At 38.1% G+C, this 17,905-nt stretch overlaps 1 protein-coding gene across 1 annotated transcript in view; it reads right to left on the bottom strand.

Moving 5' to 3' along the window:
- STAG1 (STAG1 cohesin complex component) overlaps positions 1-17,905 on the bottom strand; it is a 181,281-nt gene that overhangs the window by 15,324 nt on the left and 148,052 nt on the right. The window contains exons 21-25 of the mRNA XM_080622692.1: positions 14,490-14,577; positions 12,830-12,910; positions 6,309-6,401; positions 2,538-2,712; positions 131-270 (exon numbers count right to left, since the gene is read on the bottom strand). Coding sequence (XP_080478818.1) covers positions 131-270; positions 2,538-2,712; positions 6,309-6,401; positions 12,830-12,910; positions 14,490-14,577 — 577 coding nt within the window. The remainder of the gene's footprint in view (positions 1-130; positions 271-2,537; positions 2,713-6,308; positions 6,402-12,829; positions 12,911-14,489; positions 14,578-17,905) is intronic.

The following is a 17,905-nucleotide window of genomic DNA, read 5'->3' as shown; positions in this document are numbered from 1 at the left end:
ACAAAAATCAAATAAGGCTGAATAACCTTTCAAAAGTGTTCCATCTTCTGCTTCACTGGAAGGGTGAGAAAGAGGGGGCCTGACACTACAGACCGTTCAGTTAGGAAGAGGAGAGTACGCTGAGCTGTACCTTCATATAGTGCTTGAAGATATCTGCTGCTGCATGCATGTCCACAATGTCATAAATTATCAGCTTACTAAAGGCAGCCAAAAGGTTTCTTCTCTTATGTAAAGCTTCTATTTTGTTGGCTTCATCTTCTTCATCTCCCTCTGAAAGCAGCAACAACAATAAAACATTCATAAGAAACTGCAATGTTCTAAAGCAGCGTTATCCAACAGCAGCTTCTGGAAAAGAACAGTTCTTTAACATGGAGCGTGGATTTTTGCTAAAATGAAAGGTGTGAATTCTTGAGTCCTGCCTATGGTAGGACTTTCAGGAAAGCTCAGGAACATGACATGCCAATGACCAAGGATACTCTATAGTCCAGAGTAGGTACTGAACATAATCCACATGGAACTGAATCACTTATTTCCTTTACCCTGTAAAAGGCCATGGAAAAGACTTCTTGAATGCTTTTTGCTTAACTTATGAAACACAGGACATTTGGAGATGATTCATTAATGTAGCTAAGCTATAAATATTCCACATAAGGAAAATTAGAGGCAGCAATACTTGTACTGCATGCCTGAGATTTTCAGATATGAAATCGATGACTAAAGCATCGATAACAACAGGGAGTAAAACTGAGTTGTAAGAAGCATTAATATTGAATAGCAATGTTGTAAGTATTAAGTCCCTATGTAAGACTCCACTCTGTGAATGAAAATGAAACTACACACAAAAAAATGTTAAATACAATATGTATAAAATAAAACCGGATTCCACAACTTAGATAAGAAAATTAAGTCAGCTGTCACAGTTGTGATTAAAGTAAATAGTCTCTGATACTGAGAAGAGCTTAGTCTTGGAGGGAATCTTCCAACCAGTTTGAAGAAGTACAGAGCTGGGCAGGGGGAGGATTAAGTCACATATGTGATCAGAGGAAATCTCTCATGAGTGGAGTTGACTGTAACTCTGTATGCACATTTTAATACTGAGATGCTTTAATCCACAGAATTGAAGCCCATTAGCACAGACCCATCCCCTTTCTTAATTTATTTTTTATCACTACTGATGTGTTCTGAATACCAAAAATTATAAATGGCCAGACTGACTTCATGAGTCAGAGTAGCATAAGGGAATGGAGATTACATATAAAAAGATCTTGATCCATCTTTTTACTGCCTTCCCAGTTCAATCACAGGATGGTAAAGAACAGCAAAAAAACAGACACTGTCCTCCTAAAGTCTATCCTTGATGTATTATTCTGAACATTGAACTCACAAAGTATGATTAACTGCACATGGATTTCTGATGAAGGTGTACTTCAAAATGTGTTCTTCCCAGGAAACCTTAAAGAGATGCTCAACGAAGATGTTAGCTACTGAGGAGCTAGGGAGCTAGAAAACTGAAAGCACCTTTAGGGCCAGAATACATTCTCCAAGACCTTAGTTCTACATATTGCTGTCTAAAATAGCCCCTTTGTGTCATGCTGACATACAAATAAGTGAAAAATGCACAAATTCAGATGATGTGCCAAAAAGAGCACTACAGTACATACTCAGCAGCTCTTTCACACAGTTTGACTATCTGGGAATCCATCACTGTCCAAAGCTATTTAGGATTTGGAAATTGGATACCTCTGTACTTGCATTTAGGCATTTATAACTCACACCAGCAGCACCAAGTGTTCTAAAACCAGACCTAAATGACAAATCTGCCTCTCCATGACTGAAAGCCAAAAATCTCACATCATCCTCTGAGGAGGTAGAGATGGGGGTCACCTCAAGCTCTGGCCTCTCAAAGTGTGGCCACACACAAAAGCCTAGGAAAGAGCAAGGAAGCAAGAAAGCATACTTGATACTTTTCCCAAGTACTTGCCTAGTCTCTAACCACATCAATGATGTCCTGAGCTTGATTTGATTATTCTGGGGGAGGAGGAGAAGAGGTGTTTATTTAGTAACTGCAGTTTCTTAAGGCCTTCTTTGCCTAGAGCTTTGCTGGTAAGGTTTGCCTTCAGGATCCTATAACTCTGTTGGGTAACTCTAAAGGGTTTCTCTATATACTGTTCCATCACACTTCTTCCCTTGAAGCCATATTAAATGAAGCCTGCTGCTGAGGTAAGGCTGTACTGTTCTGGAAATAAATGTTAAGAAAAATATAGAACAGGAAAAGATGAATAATTTTGTCCAGATTTATGGCATGTAGATACAGGCCAGTCCCATGCCTTCTGAAAACATCTTTTTTTATGAAGTGAACTTTGTAAGCACATATTCTTCTTCAACACAGGAGTACTGAATATTGAATATTCCATATTCACACCTCCCAAAAATAAAGATGGAATAATTCAAAAACATTTGAACAAACTCATCTGAAAATTGTTTTCTTCTTTCTTTTATGTCTGTTAAAAAGTAGAAAACATGGAAACTAAACATACCCATGCTCTGGTTTTCATCATCTTGGTCAATGAAGACATGATCCATCACAAAACTGAGAAGTTCTGACTGGAGGCCTGAATCTGGATTGAACACCAAAGGCTGAAGACCTTCTCGGCCTCCAGTCATCAGCTGATGACTAAATATCATCAAGAGATCACAGAGCAGCATGAAAGCCTGAAAGGCAAAAGAGAATGAATGCAGAAAGGAGTGTCAGTCAGTAAGTATAATATTTAAATCTATACAATATATAAAAATATGTATTTATATATATTTTAGATATTAGATTTATATATATATAATTTATCTAATTTTCAGATATGCCCTGCTATTACTAAATGTCTCTAACTGTGCTCAATTGCAGTTGTTTGTGTGCTGTGAAATGTGTTTCCCATAACTTTAAAATTTGATGTCTTTGATTCCTATGTAAGGTTTACTACCTCTTCCATGTCAAAGGTTGATCGACATCAAACTTCCATTTCTCCTCTTCGAAAAATATTCTAAATCTACCTCTGATCCAAGAACTGTAGCCAAATTTATAGTAAAGAAAAAACACCTCTTTTGATAAGCAGTTAGACAAGTTAAACAAGTACAAAAATGAACAACATTATGAGAGAAGATCCAAGCTCAGTCACTGTCAGACCCTGAAAATACATAGAAGCGGCTGCAGACAAAGAAATTCTCGCAGAATTTCATCAGATCTCTGCAAAAAGAATCAAGTACCTGCACGGCTTTCAAATCTACATAAAAACCAACCATAGCACAACTCTTAATGATTTATCTATTATACCCTCGCTACTTGAGAACAGAGAGAGAAGGCAGCTATTACCAGCTTGCTTTCTTTCAAGGGCTTATCTGTATGCTCTCATGCATGAGAATAACACTGTTTTCCCCAATGGCTTATGTCAGTGTCATAGCCAGCTGTATTCATTTGCACTACATTCAACACCTGAGCACCTTTCAGAAAGTACTTTTTAATCATCTTGTTTTCTGTCTTTAACCTCAGGTTCTGAAAACTGAAAAAGAGAGGATGGTTCAATGTCCGCATGTGTAAAAAGACTCCTAGAAGGTCAATGTTGGATGTGCTGTCTCTTCCCCAGAAGCCTGCAGGAGTCTCACTTAGGGCAGTGTCAATCACGATTCCCAGGTAGGTGGTAAGCCAGAGGCCTTTTCAACTGAACAGAGGTTGTGGAATAGCTCTGAGAGAGTCATGAAATCCAATGTAGGCTTTAATTCAGTCCCATATTCCCCCTTTAAAAAGAGCTGAACAGAAAAGATAGTTAAATGTGTGTTTAACACATTTTTGAACCAAGCCTAAGGAAAAGTAGCGAGTGAGAGCTATTTGCTTTATAAACTTCCAGAATGAAATCTTTGTGAAAGCTGAACATCACAGCAACTCACTTCTTGCAGTATGTTATAAAATCTGAATGAGCTATACTGAGTCAAGAACAAACGCACTGTAAACTACGTTCTACTTAGGCTTTGGAAAAGGATGCCACTATTTGGGATTTTTCTATACCGGATCTAGAAACTTGTGATTCATTTCAGTGATGATCTCACCTGCTCTAAAGTCCTCTGATAGTCAATAGAATTTAGGCTCGTCTTAATGTAGGCTTCTAAAATAGAGCACATGAATAATGCACTGAATTATTTATACTATTTCTGTCCCGTATAAAGACAGCAGTGGGTTCGGCTACAGATGTCTGTGCATTGTAGCTATGTCTAGTCATTCAAATAGTCTAGGAAATTTTGAAACGTTTGAGTCATGTTTCTATAAAGACCTAATAGGTTTTTTCCTTCCTTTGGTATATACATTGGTCTTCTCTGGAAAGAATGGACAGATAAATAATCAAATGAGGTAGGGAGACAATACAATTTGCCCAGAATTCTCAGAAAAGAAAAAGCCAGTAAACCAAATGGATTAAGAAGCAGTCCTGCATTTGCAGCAACACACTTTTTAAGGAACAAAATTTAAAGACCAGAGAGGTGTCAGTTGGAAGGGACCTCTGGTCCAACCTACTCTGACTGGGACACTCGCTGTCTCTGGGTGGTTGGTCGTGGCTTTGTCTTGCTGAAGCTTGCAAGCTTCCACAGAATTGTAAACTGCAAAGAAGCTTCTAAGAAAAGTTTAAATTGCCAATGAAAAACCCAACATTGTGGCTACCAGTAATGAGAGAATAAAAACGTGTTGAGGTTTATCAAGAACAAAAAAAAAAACCACTGCAGCAACAGGAAGGATCATTTACCATTTGTTGATGCAGAAAAGACGTTCGTGCTAGTTTAAGCTAGAATGGTTGGCATTCTCATGAAGGCAGATGATATATTCACATTATATGATATTAATAAAATATACCAAGAGTAACTACTCAGAATATTAAAAAACAATTACTAAAGTTAAATTGGCTGAAAGACAATGACACGAGGGTCTTTTAAAAATACATAAACCAGCAACATCTACGAGCCTTTTATATTTACATTGATCAAGTTGCAGAATGTGTAAATGCCAAGGAGAGCTATCTTTCAAAAAAACTAGAGATGTCTTAAGAAGTACTGTCTTTTAGAAAATCACAGGCAAAAACCACACGCCAGTTATTTACAGTCTTTGCAGAATCTTGGGAGGTCTGATAGAAACACAATTTGTAGACAACTAAAAGATGTCAAAAGACTTGATACAAATCAGCATCTAGCCATAAAATCTCAGCAAACAATCCAGCCATTTCCTTTTCAAAGACTGAATTATTTCAACAAGCCCTTCAATTTAATTTCTTTTATTTCGATTTCTAAACACATAGAGCAGAAGCTTTCCATTCCATGCATGCACGGCTTCCCAATAATCTAAACCAGAGAACTGTATAAGTAAACTGAGCCATAAAAAAATCTAGTACCTTATTATGCAATCATATTTCACATATTTACTTCTGGCATATGTGTCCATGCACATACACATGCAGAGAGATGCATGCACTTCAGTTTCTAGTCAGTTACGAAACAGGGAAGGACAGCAACCTAAGCTATTATGCTTATACTGATGAGAATCTAAAACCCCCTCCAGATATTTATATTTCTATAACGAAGACACTGTTTAAATACTTTACTCCGATTTCTCAAGAAGATGTAACTATTTGTGAAGTGACCATTTTTTGCACAGTGTGAGAGGACATCACATTCTTGGCGTTATGCAGAGTATTTTTGTAAAATGAATAAACTTTTTTTCTGCTAGAAAATATGCAGTACTATGACCTGTACTGCTAGAAGCCTAATTTTTGTCCCATTAGCCACAATGGGAAAGAGATACAATAATTAGTATTCACCCCTGCATTTAACTGAATTATTAGGATAACAAAATAATGAAATACCATTGAGGCTTCAGGCATTTGCCTTTGGCAGGAAAGGAGTCACTCCAGACTCCCTATTAGTCGATAACAGGTGGAATATATCCCAAAATATACAGAGGAAGATGCAGCCCATTTCAGGTCTCAGTCACCCTCTAAAAGTGCCTATTTCAAGCAATTAATAGTGTCTAAAGAAACAGGTTTTTATTTTAGGTGATTTAGATGACTAAAGTTATGAGAGCTGAACATGAACATCTAGGTAACCATTATATCGAAAATGAATTTGACATTAGCTGTGCTTTGAAGGTGCTTTTAACACAGCTCTTCTTATGGAGTGTGTGTTTTATTTAGACAGAAGTTTTAAGTTTGATATAGTGTCATCCTGAGTTACAGTTTAATATTCACACTTCTCTAAAAGCACACAACAGACATTTCCTTTACCTGTTCTTTGACTGGAGTGTTGACATTTGATAAACACTGTTGGCAGACAGCCAGAAAGGATTTCACAGTTTTCCTCAATACCAACAAGTCCTCCTAGAATAAACATTAAAAAGGGATAATACATGGACATTAATAAAAGGTTGATAGGAACAAGAAAAATAAAAATATGGTCATAATTTCGTATATTCAATCCTATAAACTGGCCAAACAAAAAAGGCCATGAGAAAGCATTCTACGTATAGAGCAGAGTAAACCAAGCCACTAATTTTCAGAGGAATGACCCAACGTTTCCCTGTAATAAATAACAATAATAGTAATCATCATCATCGTAGAATATACATTATAAATAATTCTATAACAATAATATCAATAACAATAATAATAATTATTATTATTTCATTAGTTAAATTGTCTGTATTTTATGTTGAATCTAAATGTAACATTCAGAACAAAAGGTTTTAATACCTCAAGGTCAGCCTACCTGGTGGTTTATAAAGAATCCTGTACTCAGCTATAAACAAAAGATGTAAAATACCAATGAATGTCTCAAGTTCAACAAAAGCATAATCCTAACTGTCCAAAGACATGGGAAACATGAAGGCAAATCACAGAAATCTGACGAGTTACAGACGAAGAAAGGAGGATTGCTGATCTGGAGAAAAAGGGATTTGTGGGTGGAAAAGATAAATGAATGACTGCTGTTGATCACCTTGATATAGAGACAACTGATATGTATTTTAAATGTGGATGCCAGAAGTGGCAGGCTCAATAGGAAAGCTGTGTACTTCGATCTGGCGAATTAATGCTGTATCCTGATGAATTATTCTGGGGTTTTATGGATAACAAAATAAACTAGTGAAAACAAATCAAAACAAAATACTTTCCTCCATGATACCTCTACCAGCTTTCAGACAGAAGACAGTGTGCCCTGCACAACATCCAACCAACCTAAATCTAAAAAAACCTAAACAGGTTTATTTTACCTATTAAATGTTACTACATGTAACATTTTCCTTGCTAAAAATTCCAACATCTAATTATGCTGGCTGTTCAGTCCATGTGTCTTATTTCTAGTTTTAGCTTTTCTTATTGCTTCCTACTATAAGATCTTGTTACTCTTTGTTTACTGAAAAGCCTTTTTGTTGTCCATATGTTCTTCCTGTACTGGTTCACAACAGAAGGCAGGTCTGCAAGCATCCAAAAGCACCTCAAAGTGTTTCTAAATCTCTGACCCTCTTATAATGTTCAACAGAGTATGATTTTCTGATATAGACACTGAAGGTCTATCAGCTACCTCACCTTCCTATTCTTAATAATTTTTAATCTGATCAGCCTTCTTGTTCCCAGATATAAACCTTCCATTTGGTAGCATTAGAATGCCTCTTTGGGGTTTTAATTGTATTTTGTTTACCAACTGATCTATATAATCTGCATTTTAAATGCCTTCACTTTTCCTCCTTTGATGATTGCTAAAAATTACCAGATTTTATCAGAGAATGGATGTCTCCTGGAATGCATCAGGAGCTATCCCATTGGGTGATGATTTCCAACCTACAGCTTTTTCTAATACATTAATCAGCTTAGAGCTACTGAATAGCAATTACATTAAATACACATCTTCACCTGAAATGCAGTGTGGCACCTAGTGTCTTACAGAAACTGGTATTTCAACTGCTTTCCTTATCAGTCAAAAATGCAGTCTTCTCAAGAATGGATTTATTTGTTCCTTGCAGTCTTATCTCTTGACCACATTCATTCTGCCTTTCAGCCTTGTTACCAACTGTGTTTTCTGTCAGCCAGCTCAACATTTTACCTAGGACTGATGTCAGGCTTCTCAGTTACCTATAACATAACCATCTGATTTATAGTTTTCAACACTGGGATTACAATCACTTTATTAACTTTCTACTTTCTATCACAATTATCTTCCATTTAGATGTTAATGAGTTCAACAGAGAAATGAAAACCTACGAAAAATCCTATATAAAGGTTAAAAAGTGAATGAGTATGGCTCCCATTTTTCTGTCATAGAATGAATAACATGTAGGTACACATCATTAATTATCCTCTCTCCTGATAGCATGACGAAGATTCATTCTGAGAAGTTACAGACAGCCAGAGAAAGCCCAACTGAACAGAGCAACTGAGCCATCTGGAACTCTTCTAAATTTGGAGAAATCCCCAGACTACTACAGAGTGGTATTTTTCAAAAGAGAAAATGGGAACTACAAAAAATAATTAGATTTTCAAGTCTTTTACCATTCTCAGGCACACAGCCAAGGTCCAGCCTGATCTGCTGGCTTCAGCAGAAAACGGCTATGAAAATATGTTATATCCTCTTGGCTGTTAGAGTAAAACCATGGGGCCACACTGTGACCTAGGATAAAAATAGCCCTTTCCTGAATGGTACAGCATAATATCTTCAAATTTAAGTAGTCCATGGCAGGAACAAGAATGAGCTCCTCACCCTAATTATCACTTTTCTATTAAAACACCTTTGAAACATTTATATGCTTTTACCACTTCTTTAAGATATATGATAACAATTGTAATCTACAAATGATATTACACAGTGTAGGGGAATCCGCAGAGCACCCTCTTCTTAACAGCCTGGATAAACAATAGTTGATATAATACGAACATGAGTGCAATAGTGCCTGTGAACAAAACACCCAAACCTACCTGTTCTGAGAGGGTGTTTGTCTAAAAACTGATAATGCTAAGAGGAAAGTTAACATGAATTTGCTTACAATTACCAGATTAAACAGTAACCTGGAGATTACAAGGAAGCTTTTGAGAAAAGGAGGAATCACCTTGTAAAGAAGTATAAAAGCAGCATGAAAAGTGATCATGGAGAGGAACCTTGGGCTGGAACAGAGCAGCAGTTAAACCAAGTCAGACACCCCATCACTGCCACCACTGCCTGGGCCTGGTGGCACATCCTCTCTGCTAGAAGCCATAAGCAGCCTGCATTCATCTGCAGGACTGTCAGTTTTGGGTGTGACGTGCAGGAACCCACACCTCAAACACGTGTATGATTGTGGACTTGGGGAGGGGATTAGCATAACTTGTGAACAGTTACAGGAGCATAGTTTGACATTTGTAGGCATACATTAGCATTGTTCCATGATTATAAAAGTGCCCAGTATTCTGGTTTACCTGTGGTATAGCTGATACTTATCCTGAGGATGTGTTGCCCTGTCTGCAGGTTAATTATATGTTGTTAGTAAATGAATAAGTTGACTTCATCCTGATTTGATTTAAACCACAGTTTTTTCCTACCACACATAAAAAGGCTAGAGACCAGCACACCCAGCCAGAGTCCAAAACATACTGTAATATAAAGTATCTCTCAGAAAGCAATAAATGTGCCCTGGGCTTGGGCATAATGCCAAGGACAGTTTCCAAACCAGGGCAAGCCTCTCAGCAGAGAGGCTGTATTTTTGGAAGAGCCGTCTCAACACCAGGATAAAGAATAACTGAACTGCAAAACAATTCTGTTCCCAACTGTATACACCTGGTTGTTGTGTGTGACTTTGCTCTAGAACCAACACACAACATTCTTAAGCAATGCTGAACTCTCCTCAGAACTCATTGTCAAAGAAATCTTACCAGAAGCAACCATCCTGCCTCAAACTCCCTGCAATAAAATGTACGCCTCATGGATGCAGAGCATACCTAATTGAGAAATGTAAAACTTGCAAATACATGACCACTACAACCGAACTAAATACTTCCTCCCACAGAAATAGAACACCCTTGAATATTGTACGTAGCAACTGAATGGCTACATGGTAACTAACTAGGTGAAACAGAGCAGCTACTATTTGCCCCCGCATGAGCTCACACACATGACCCGGCTGGCAGCAGACATTTCTTACAAATCAACCGCTCCATCTCTGATCTCTCAGCTTGGGTGCTCAAGATAAATCTAAAAAATCATCTTCTAAACACGAGCCTGGGAACAAAAATTCATAAATCTAAGGGATACAGAAAAACAAGGCCTCAGGATGGGTTTATGACAGATTATAAATTCCCCTCTCCCCAATTAGCCTTTTCATATTTTATTTTTCTTCTCTTCCCCACTATCCAGCTCCCATTCCCTCATACTGTCTTACCATCTTGCCTTCCCTTGCCCCCAATGCCCTATAGGTACCAATAACCTTTTCCTTTTCTTTCAGACAGTTTACGTGATCTGTATCTAAGCAGAAACCAAGCAATTGCTCTCAGCTTGTATTTTACTTTGTAATCTCCTGCTTTTATGTCAAACCTGAAAGGTTTGTGTGTCCAAAAGCCTCTCTAATTTTTACAGATATATCCATTGGTTTACTAAAGATACCACTTCAGCCTACAAACCATCATCCCCCTCTGTCCTTAGAACCCTACAACTACAGCAAAGTCACACCAGAAAGCTGGATGGACCTACATATTAAAATACTGTATCAGAAATGTTCCTGTTAAAGCCTGACTATTTAAAAATTACTCATGAAATTCCCTATATTTCATTTCAAGATGGTCGTGTTAATGCTTTTGTCTTCTCATACATCATATTTTAGATGTGATCCCCTTTAATGCCTGCTAATTTATAGGCCTAAATCACAGTTTATAAAACAACCATGGGCAAAATGATCTCCTAATGGATTAAGTGACAGATATAGTGCAGATCGGATTTATTTTCTCAGTGAACAAACTACAATGGAGAGTTTGACAGAAAAACTCTCATGGAACAAAATGCTACAACCATATCACATTGCAAATTTCTCTCTATCCCATTTCTGTGGCGAGCACAGCTGAGGTTGCTGCTGGCCAGGTATGAAGAGCCAAAGGGCATTAATGCAGACTAGTCTTGAACTAAGCATGCAGAACACTCATTACTTTTATAAGAGGTGGGGTGAAACACCAAACACTAAGTTAATAACAGCTCTCCAGGTTACAGTAATTACGATTTTCATTCAGGATTCCAGAAGCAGAATCGATGTGTACTTCAAATGGTCATTCTTGATGGAGCTTTCATAGTTCTTTCCATTCCTACGAACTACATTATGAATCCTATGATTAATATAAATCAGAATACTATTAGAAATATATGAAAGATCAAGGCTATTCTGCATTCATCACATAAAACAATGCCTCATGCATATGTATCCTATTTGGAAAAAGTAGGCAAAGCCATACAATTGCACTAAGCTTGTCCGCTAGAATAGTGGCTGAAATAAAGGTCTTTTTCTCTTTCAGTTTAACTGGACCATCATGGTAATATTGCAAACAACAACCCGTATTTATACTTTGATATGAAAATGCAAAGCTTCTGACCAGGTTCTATACAGAAAGATGCTGTATATTAGCCACTAGCTGTAGTTTAGCGTGAATGTTGCTTCTGCTGTAGTTTAGACACAAGAGAACAATGAAGCTTTCTTCCAGCAATGCTGACAGCTGTCACTCTGCACCACCTATGTTATACTGCAGCAATTTCCTGCATTTAGTTCCAAAAACTGGAGAAATGCAGTGGAAGGAGATTAGAATCTTACCAAACATTCTGTCTCTTGGCATTTGCATCAAGAGTCCATTGCTACTCAAGGGGGCCAGCAAATGGGATATATTCAGTTATAAGGATTCAGGATATAATATTATATACTACCAAAATGCTAAAGAGAAATAAGCTGAAGAAGCCAAGAGAGGAAAATGAGAATGAAAGCCAAGAATAAAGAATACCAATTATTCTTTTTTTTTTCTAGTAGCATTTTAAAATCTCAATATATGTCGGTATTCAAAACAACTCAAAGAATTTACATCGTATTTTTATCATTTTATGTGCATAAAAAGCTTATTTTAGTAGTACTTTAGTATAGTATCTTTTTCTTTTTGACACTGATGGGGAAATATGCTTACTACTTCTGCTTTCATATAATTTTCATTTGATGCATTACTTTTGAAAAAGCCCTAAAAAGACAGGATGTTGGCCCCGATTGATAAAAGATTGATAAAGGTCCTGGAAAAGCGAAGTATAACAAATAAGTTACATGTAACATTGTTTTTACTGCATTACACTTGCATGCACTCACTTTTTATTAGTAATCATCTGCTAGTGACCTATTTAGCCCTATAAAAGATGAAAGTAAAAGGTAGTGAGGTAAACAGATAAATATTAAGCTGTGGTGTACAGACCAACAGTATTGCTTACAACTATTAGGTAAGTATTGTTGACAATAGTTACCCATCCATTCCTGCAAACTGCTGTACTCACAGTAAAGTGCATTTATCTTCAGCAATACAAATGTAAGAATCAGCTAGTATAAAACCCTGATAAAGACAAGCTTTAGCTGTTTGTACAGCTTTTACAGACATATGCATGATGGTAAATATATCCTGAAATATTGAATAAGTCAAAACACCAACATTTTGTATGTTTCATGACATGAAATGACAGTACAGCAGGTGGAGTTACAGAGAATGAAGTTTAATGCCTTCTTAGGCAAGTTGTGTTTCTTCAGTAAAATCTGTGTGATCAAATGTCTACTTACTTTGGAAGGGGAACCTTCAGTGATTTTCACCAGCTGCCAGAGGATAGAGTAATGGGAACACTGCAGTGCCTGAACAACAATCTGTAACAGAGAGAATACAAAGAATTCTAGCGCATTGGAAATATCAAACGTATCAGTAAAGTGTATGTAGAATTTATAATGCATTTTGGGGAGAAGAAATAAGAGCAGTTCTTAAATAGTACTTTTTGGTTTCAATGATGTTTTTCCTTAGTTTGGTGCAATAAGAAATGAGCCTACTACAGGTGAAAAATATATTGTCTAAATGCTGGGAAATGGAACAGAAAACCGTGCATTAGAGGTGATGTCACAGCATCCTGGAAGTACAACCCAACATCTACATCTCTCACATCAAAAGCATCTGTTTAAATATAAAACAGTCTGAAAATCTGTTCCATGTTTAACCGACAGCCCAATCGCTAAAAAAAAAAAAAAAAAAAAAAAAAAAAAAAAGGGAGAAAATACAAACTGCCTCATGGAGAAGACCAGGCTCATACTTATGGAACCCATAAAATTCTTTACAATTTCGAATCTCTATTAGGCTCTAAAAGTGTCAAAACCTTTTTGGCTTGAAAATACTTCCAGCAGTCAGTGGTTCTGTGCAGAATAAATCAGGTTTGTAACAGCTTTAATCACTTCACAAAGTACTTTTTTTAAAGGTGTCACTAAAGACTAAAAATCATTCCTTTTCAGTGAACTTTTTCAAGTGGACTGGGGGAAGAAACACTGAGGATAGTTCAGATTTCAGAACTTTGTTCTTAACTTCTAACAGAAGTATCTGGGGAGCCATATCACTCTCAAACCCAGAAACTGAAGATGCCTGGTAGCTGCATGTACAGTTCTTATCATCCGGCCACTTCCCTCCAGGTAGCACAATTCCAACATTAAGTAGCAACCTCAGAGAGAGCAGAAGGTCCCAGAGCTTAAAGCCATGACTTTCATGTGGCGTGTGGTGACATGTCCTCCATATGGTCCTTTTTAGAAAATAACTTTATGGAATTTCATGAGATTTTTTTTTTTTTCTAAATGAAGTTGATTTAGAATTAACAACTGGCTTCTAACTGAAATCAAATTATAACTTAAAAGTGATGAAATGCTGGAGTAGGCACTCTGCAGTCTAAACTGGAATCCTGGGAGAATCTGAACTGACTCCTGTACTCATCCATTAGAGACTAAGACCAAATTAGGAAGAAACAAAGTTCAAGATGTGTCTACTCTAAGAACTTCACTGGAAAGGCTGGCCAGCATCCCTGCTAGATGTTCTTGTTTCCTGGTTTTCATAAACTTCCATTTACCTTCACTGCACACCAATAACTTGTGATAATACTAATTGCAGCCAAGGTTTACAAATGTTGGGTTTCAGTGTAAACATCATGATTTATGCATTGCTTTTCACAGCAAGGAACATTAGTTATTTCTTACTTCACAGTTGAGAAAGGTGAGAAAGTAGCTCAAAAATCTCATATTCCAAGATTTTTCACCTCCTCATTAGGGCCTCACTACAGTATAGATTTCATTCAAAACTCCATGGTTTTCCTAAATAACTGCAGTCTAGTGTATTAAGCTTTTGAATTTCTCGACAAATAGACTCTCTAAAACTTTGAACCCCCAAATGATGCAGTGCAGATATTGCTCACTGTACCTGTTCTGGCATAGCTCCATGTTCAATTCCAGTTCTTAGTAATCTGTAGCAGTTACTGAACAGATCCCATTTTGTGAGATCATGTGCACTAGAACGAGAGGTAACAAAGAGAGATTAGTTGTGTTCCTCAAAACTCCACATGACAGCAAGAATATAGTCTGACCTGGCAGCTCAGTGAGCTTTGGTATTTTTGCAAAGCTGTGACAATCCAGCCTGCTGACAAAGCAGCTGCACAATTAGTTCACACCATGCTAAAAGCAGAAGTTAGGCTTTTGGATAATTGAGGAAAAATGTTTTACTACATGGGAATTCTGTAGGAAGGAGATAAACTCTCTGCATATCATACATCTTTAAAGGTTACTTAAGTGTAGCTATAAATTCCTCCTGAGCAATTTTTTCCACTTAAGTATGGACCTGTTGTGCATGTGCTTTAAACAGAATGTGAAATAGGAAGAGAGAAGCTTTTGAGTGCCCATATGGAGTGGAAGAGCTATGTAGCTAAGTGACAACTGATGGGACATCATAATTTTTGGATGACTGTTTCCTTCAGGATCATTTTGTATTCCTGTCTTACAGAAATATGAATGGGGAAAAAAGGAGTTCACAGAGCTTGTGATACAGCTTTTTTAAATACACAGCTGAGAAAGGCCATGAACTTGCTCGGCGGGTTGGAACACCTCTCCTATGGACACAGGCTTGAAAGAGTTGGGGTTGTTAAGCCTGGAGAAGGATCCAGGGAAACCTTAGAACAGCTTCCAGTGCCTAGAGGGGCTAAAAGAAATCTGGAGAGGGGCTTTTTACAAGGGCTTGTAGTGACAAAACACGGGGGAATGGCTTTAACCTGACAGAGGGGAGATATAGACCGGTTATTAGGCAGAAGCTCTTCCCTGTGAGGGTGCTGAGGTGCTGGCACAGGTTGCCCAGAGAAGCTGTGGCTGCTCCATCCCTGGCAGTGCTCAAGGCCAGGTTGGACAGGGCTTGGAGCACCCTGCTCTAGTGGAAGGTGTCCCTGCCTGTGACAGGGGGTGGGAACTGAATGAATTTTAAGGTCCCTTCCTACCCATTCTGTGATTTTATGATTCTATGAAATCCAGAAGAAATTACAAAACATCAGGTTGCCTGAAAGACAAAAATTCTCTCTCACAAAATTTAACACTTTTTTCTGCAGTGGAATTAAACTGAGATAATTTGAAACAGTTTATAATATGTTTGTAAAAGACCAAGACACCTCAGAATAATCAGAATTGCGGTGATTACTTATGGTGATTTAAATACTCACCTGGAAGAAGGGATACTCAGTTTGGCAAGTGTAAATTAGGTTAAGCTGGCTCTTGCATCTGTTTCCTTTTCATCCCAGCACCTCGATCACCAAGAGACACTCACTTTTCCCACCCCTTTGTGTCTTCCCTTCTTTGGAGCCGTCTCACTTTTGTTTAAATAATTAACTACCCTGCTTAGGCAGAAAAAATAATTCTCTAGTTCGGAAACAGAGTGAGGCTGAACTTGAGACTGAGAATACCCAGATCTGCTGAAAGGCCTGGAGAAGAGAAGGCTGCGTGGAGACCTCATAGCAGCCTTCCAGTATCTGAAGGGGGCCTACAAGGATGCTGGGGATGGACTATTCATCAGGGACTGTAGTGACAGGATAAGGGGTAACGGGTTCAAACTTAAACAGGAGAAGTTTAGATTGGATCTAAGGAAGAAATTCTTTACTGAGAGGGTGGTGAGGCACTGGAATGGGTTGCCCAGGGAGGTTGTGAATGCTCCATCCTTGGCGGTGTTCAAGGCCAGGTTGGATGAGGCCTTGGGTGACATGGTTTAGTGTGGGGTGTCCCTGCCCATGGCAGGGGGGTTGGAACTAGATGATCTTAAGGTCCTTTCCAACCCTAACTATTCTATGATTCTATGAAATGCTTCCAGGCCGGAGTGTGTCAGCCCTGGAAAACCTCACTGATTAAGTTTCACAGAAAACATTAATGCCCTTGTGCTGAGAGCAAGTGAAATATGCACAACGGTTATGTCATTAAGCCAAGGTGCATCTTGACTTCTAGCTCAAATCCATGCATAGAACAATAGGAAAACTTAAAAACAAAAGGAAACAAGAATGTAAAAATACCCCCTCTACCTTCGAATCTCAATGGTCTTCAAAGTATGAAAATAAAATGTTTCATAGATAAATTACAGGCTGTCAGAGAACTGCCTCTGACTCTCTGACTAGTGATATTAAGCACATAGTTGCTGCTTCAGCAAATCACAAGAGTTGCTAGTAAGGCAGAGTTGTACCTCCTTAATTACAGAGCTGTAATTAAAGCAGTAAAATGTCCTTGGTGTGCAGAGGAAGATATCAGCATAGATTATCCCACAGAGAATAGGAAAGGAAAAACTGTCTCATTTCCACCTTTTCATATTAGAGTCCCCCATGTCAGGCAGCCATCATGGGGGGCATGCCCCACTGACCTGGCAGCTGGGGGCACTTGAGCTCTGTGCTCTGAGCCTGGCCTTGCAGCTGATCTCAGGAAGAGCTTTTCAGCTTCCAAAACAGAAAAACACTACATACATATTGCATAGCAGTTTTCCATATATACTTCCTTAACGAAGAGCCTCATTAAATTTAGGCACATTCTGGTGCATCCTTGTCTCTTCTGAACTACTTAGCAATTGAAACAATAGTTATAAAGGTAACTTGGACACAACACAATTCTCCACAGAGGTTCAGATTGGCACAAATGCTCCAGAATGAAAAACCACACAACACAGAATTTTCCCTTTGTCCCTCCATGTCAGAGAGTCTTCACGGATTACAGAAAACATTTAATCCAAGGTTTCTTTTCATCCCTATAGATAGCATTGTCTGCTGGGCATGCTTCTGCCAGGAAGTAGTTAGATGAAGTAAAGGTATCAGTTCCACGATGTTTCTGAAAGCGTGGCAAGAAGCAGCTTAGAAAACTTCCTTTTCACAGAGGTGGTCTCTCCACCCAAAAAAACTGCTTCTCTTTTTTGAAGATGCACAATGTGAGAGAAGCTGTACCTTGGACTTTGAACAGCTGTGCTAGATGCAGTCTAATTTCTCTACTGAGGTTTCATTTATCATCATTTCTACTACTTCTGGATATAACAAACTTAGTAACTCAGTCTGAAGGATGCACTGATTCAACTACTAGAAAAAAGCTTAAGCAAATGGTTTTTGTAACAGGTAGAGAAGATGTGGTCTGACCATGAATTTACCCACCTGGGTAGCGTCCTGACTGATCATGCTTATACTGACTCTCGAGAGTTGTTATAGCCACTGCAAGCTTATGAAGCCAGTGTGGAGGCAGGAAGGCATCAAATTCAAAATCATATTTGAGGACTACTGGACAGTAATACCAACAACCCTGATTTCTAAATGCGAAACATTTCCTATACAAGACAGCATC

The sequence above is a fragment of the Psittacula echo genome (assembly GCF_963264785.1).
Source record: "Psittacula echo genome assembly, chromosome: 7".
NCBI lineage: Eukaryota > Metazoa > Chordata > Aves > Psittaciformes > Psittacidae > Psittacula > Psittacula echo.
Note: the sequence above shows the minus strand (reverse complement) of the source record. Positions and strands in the feature narration are given on the sequence as shown.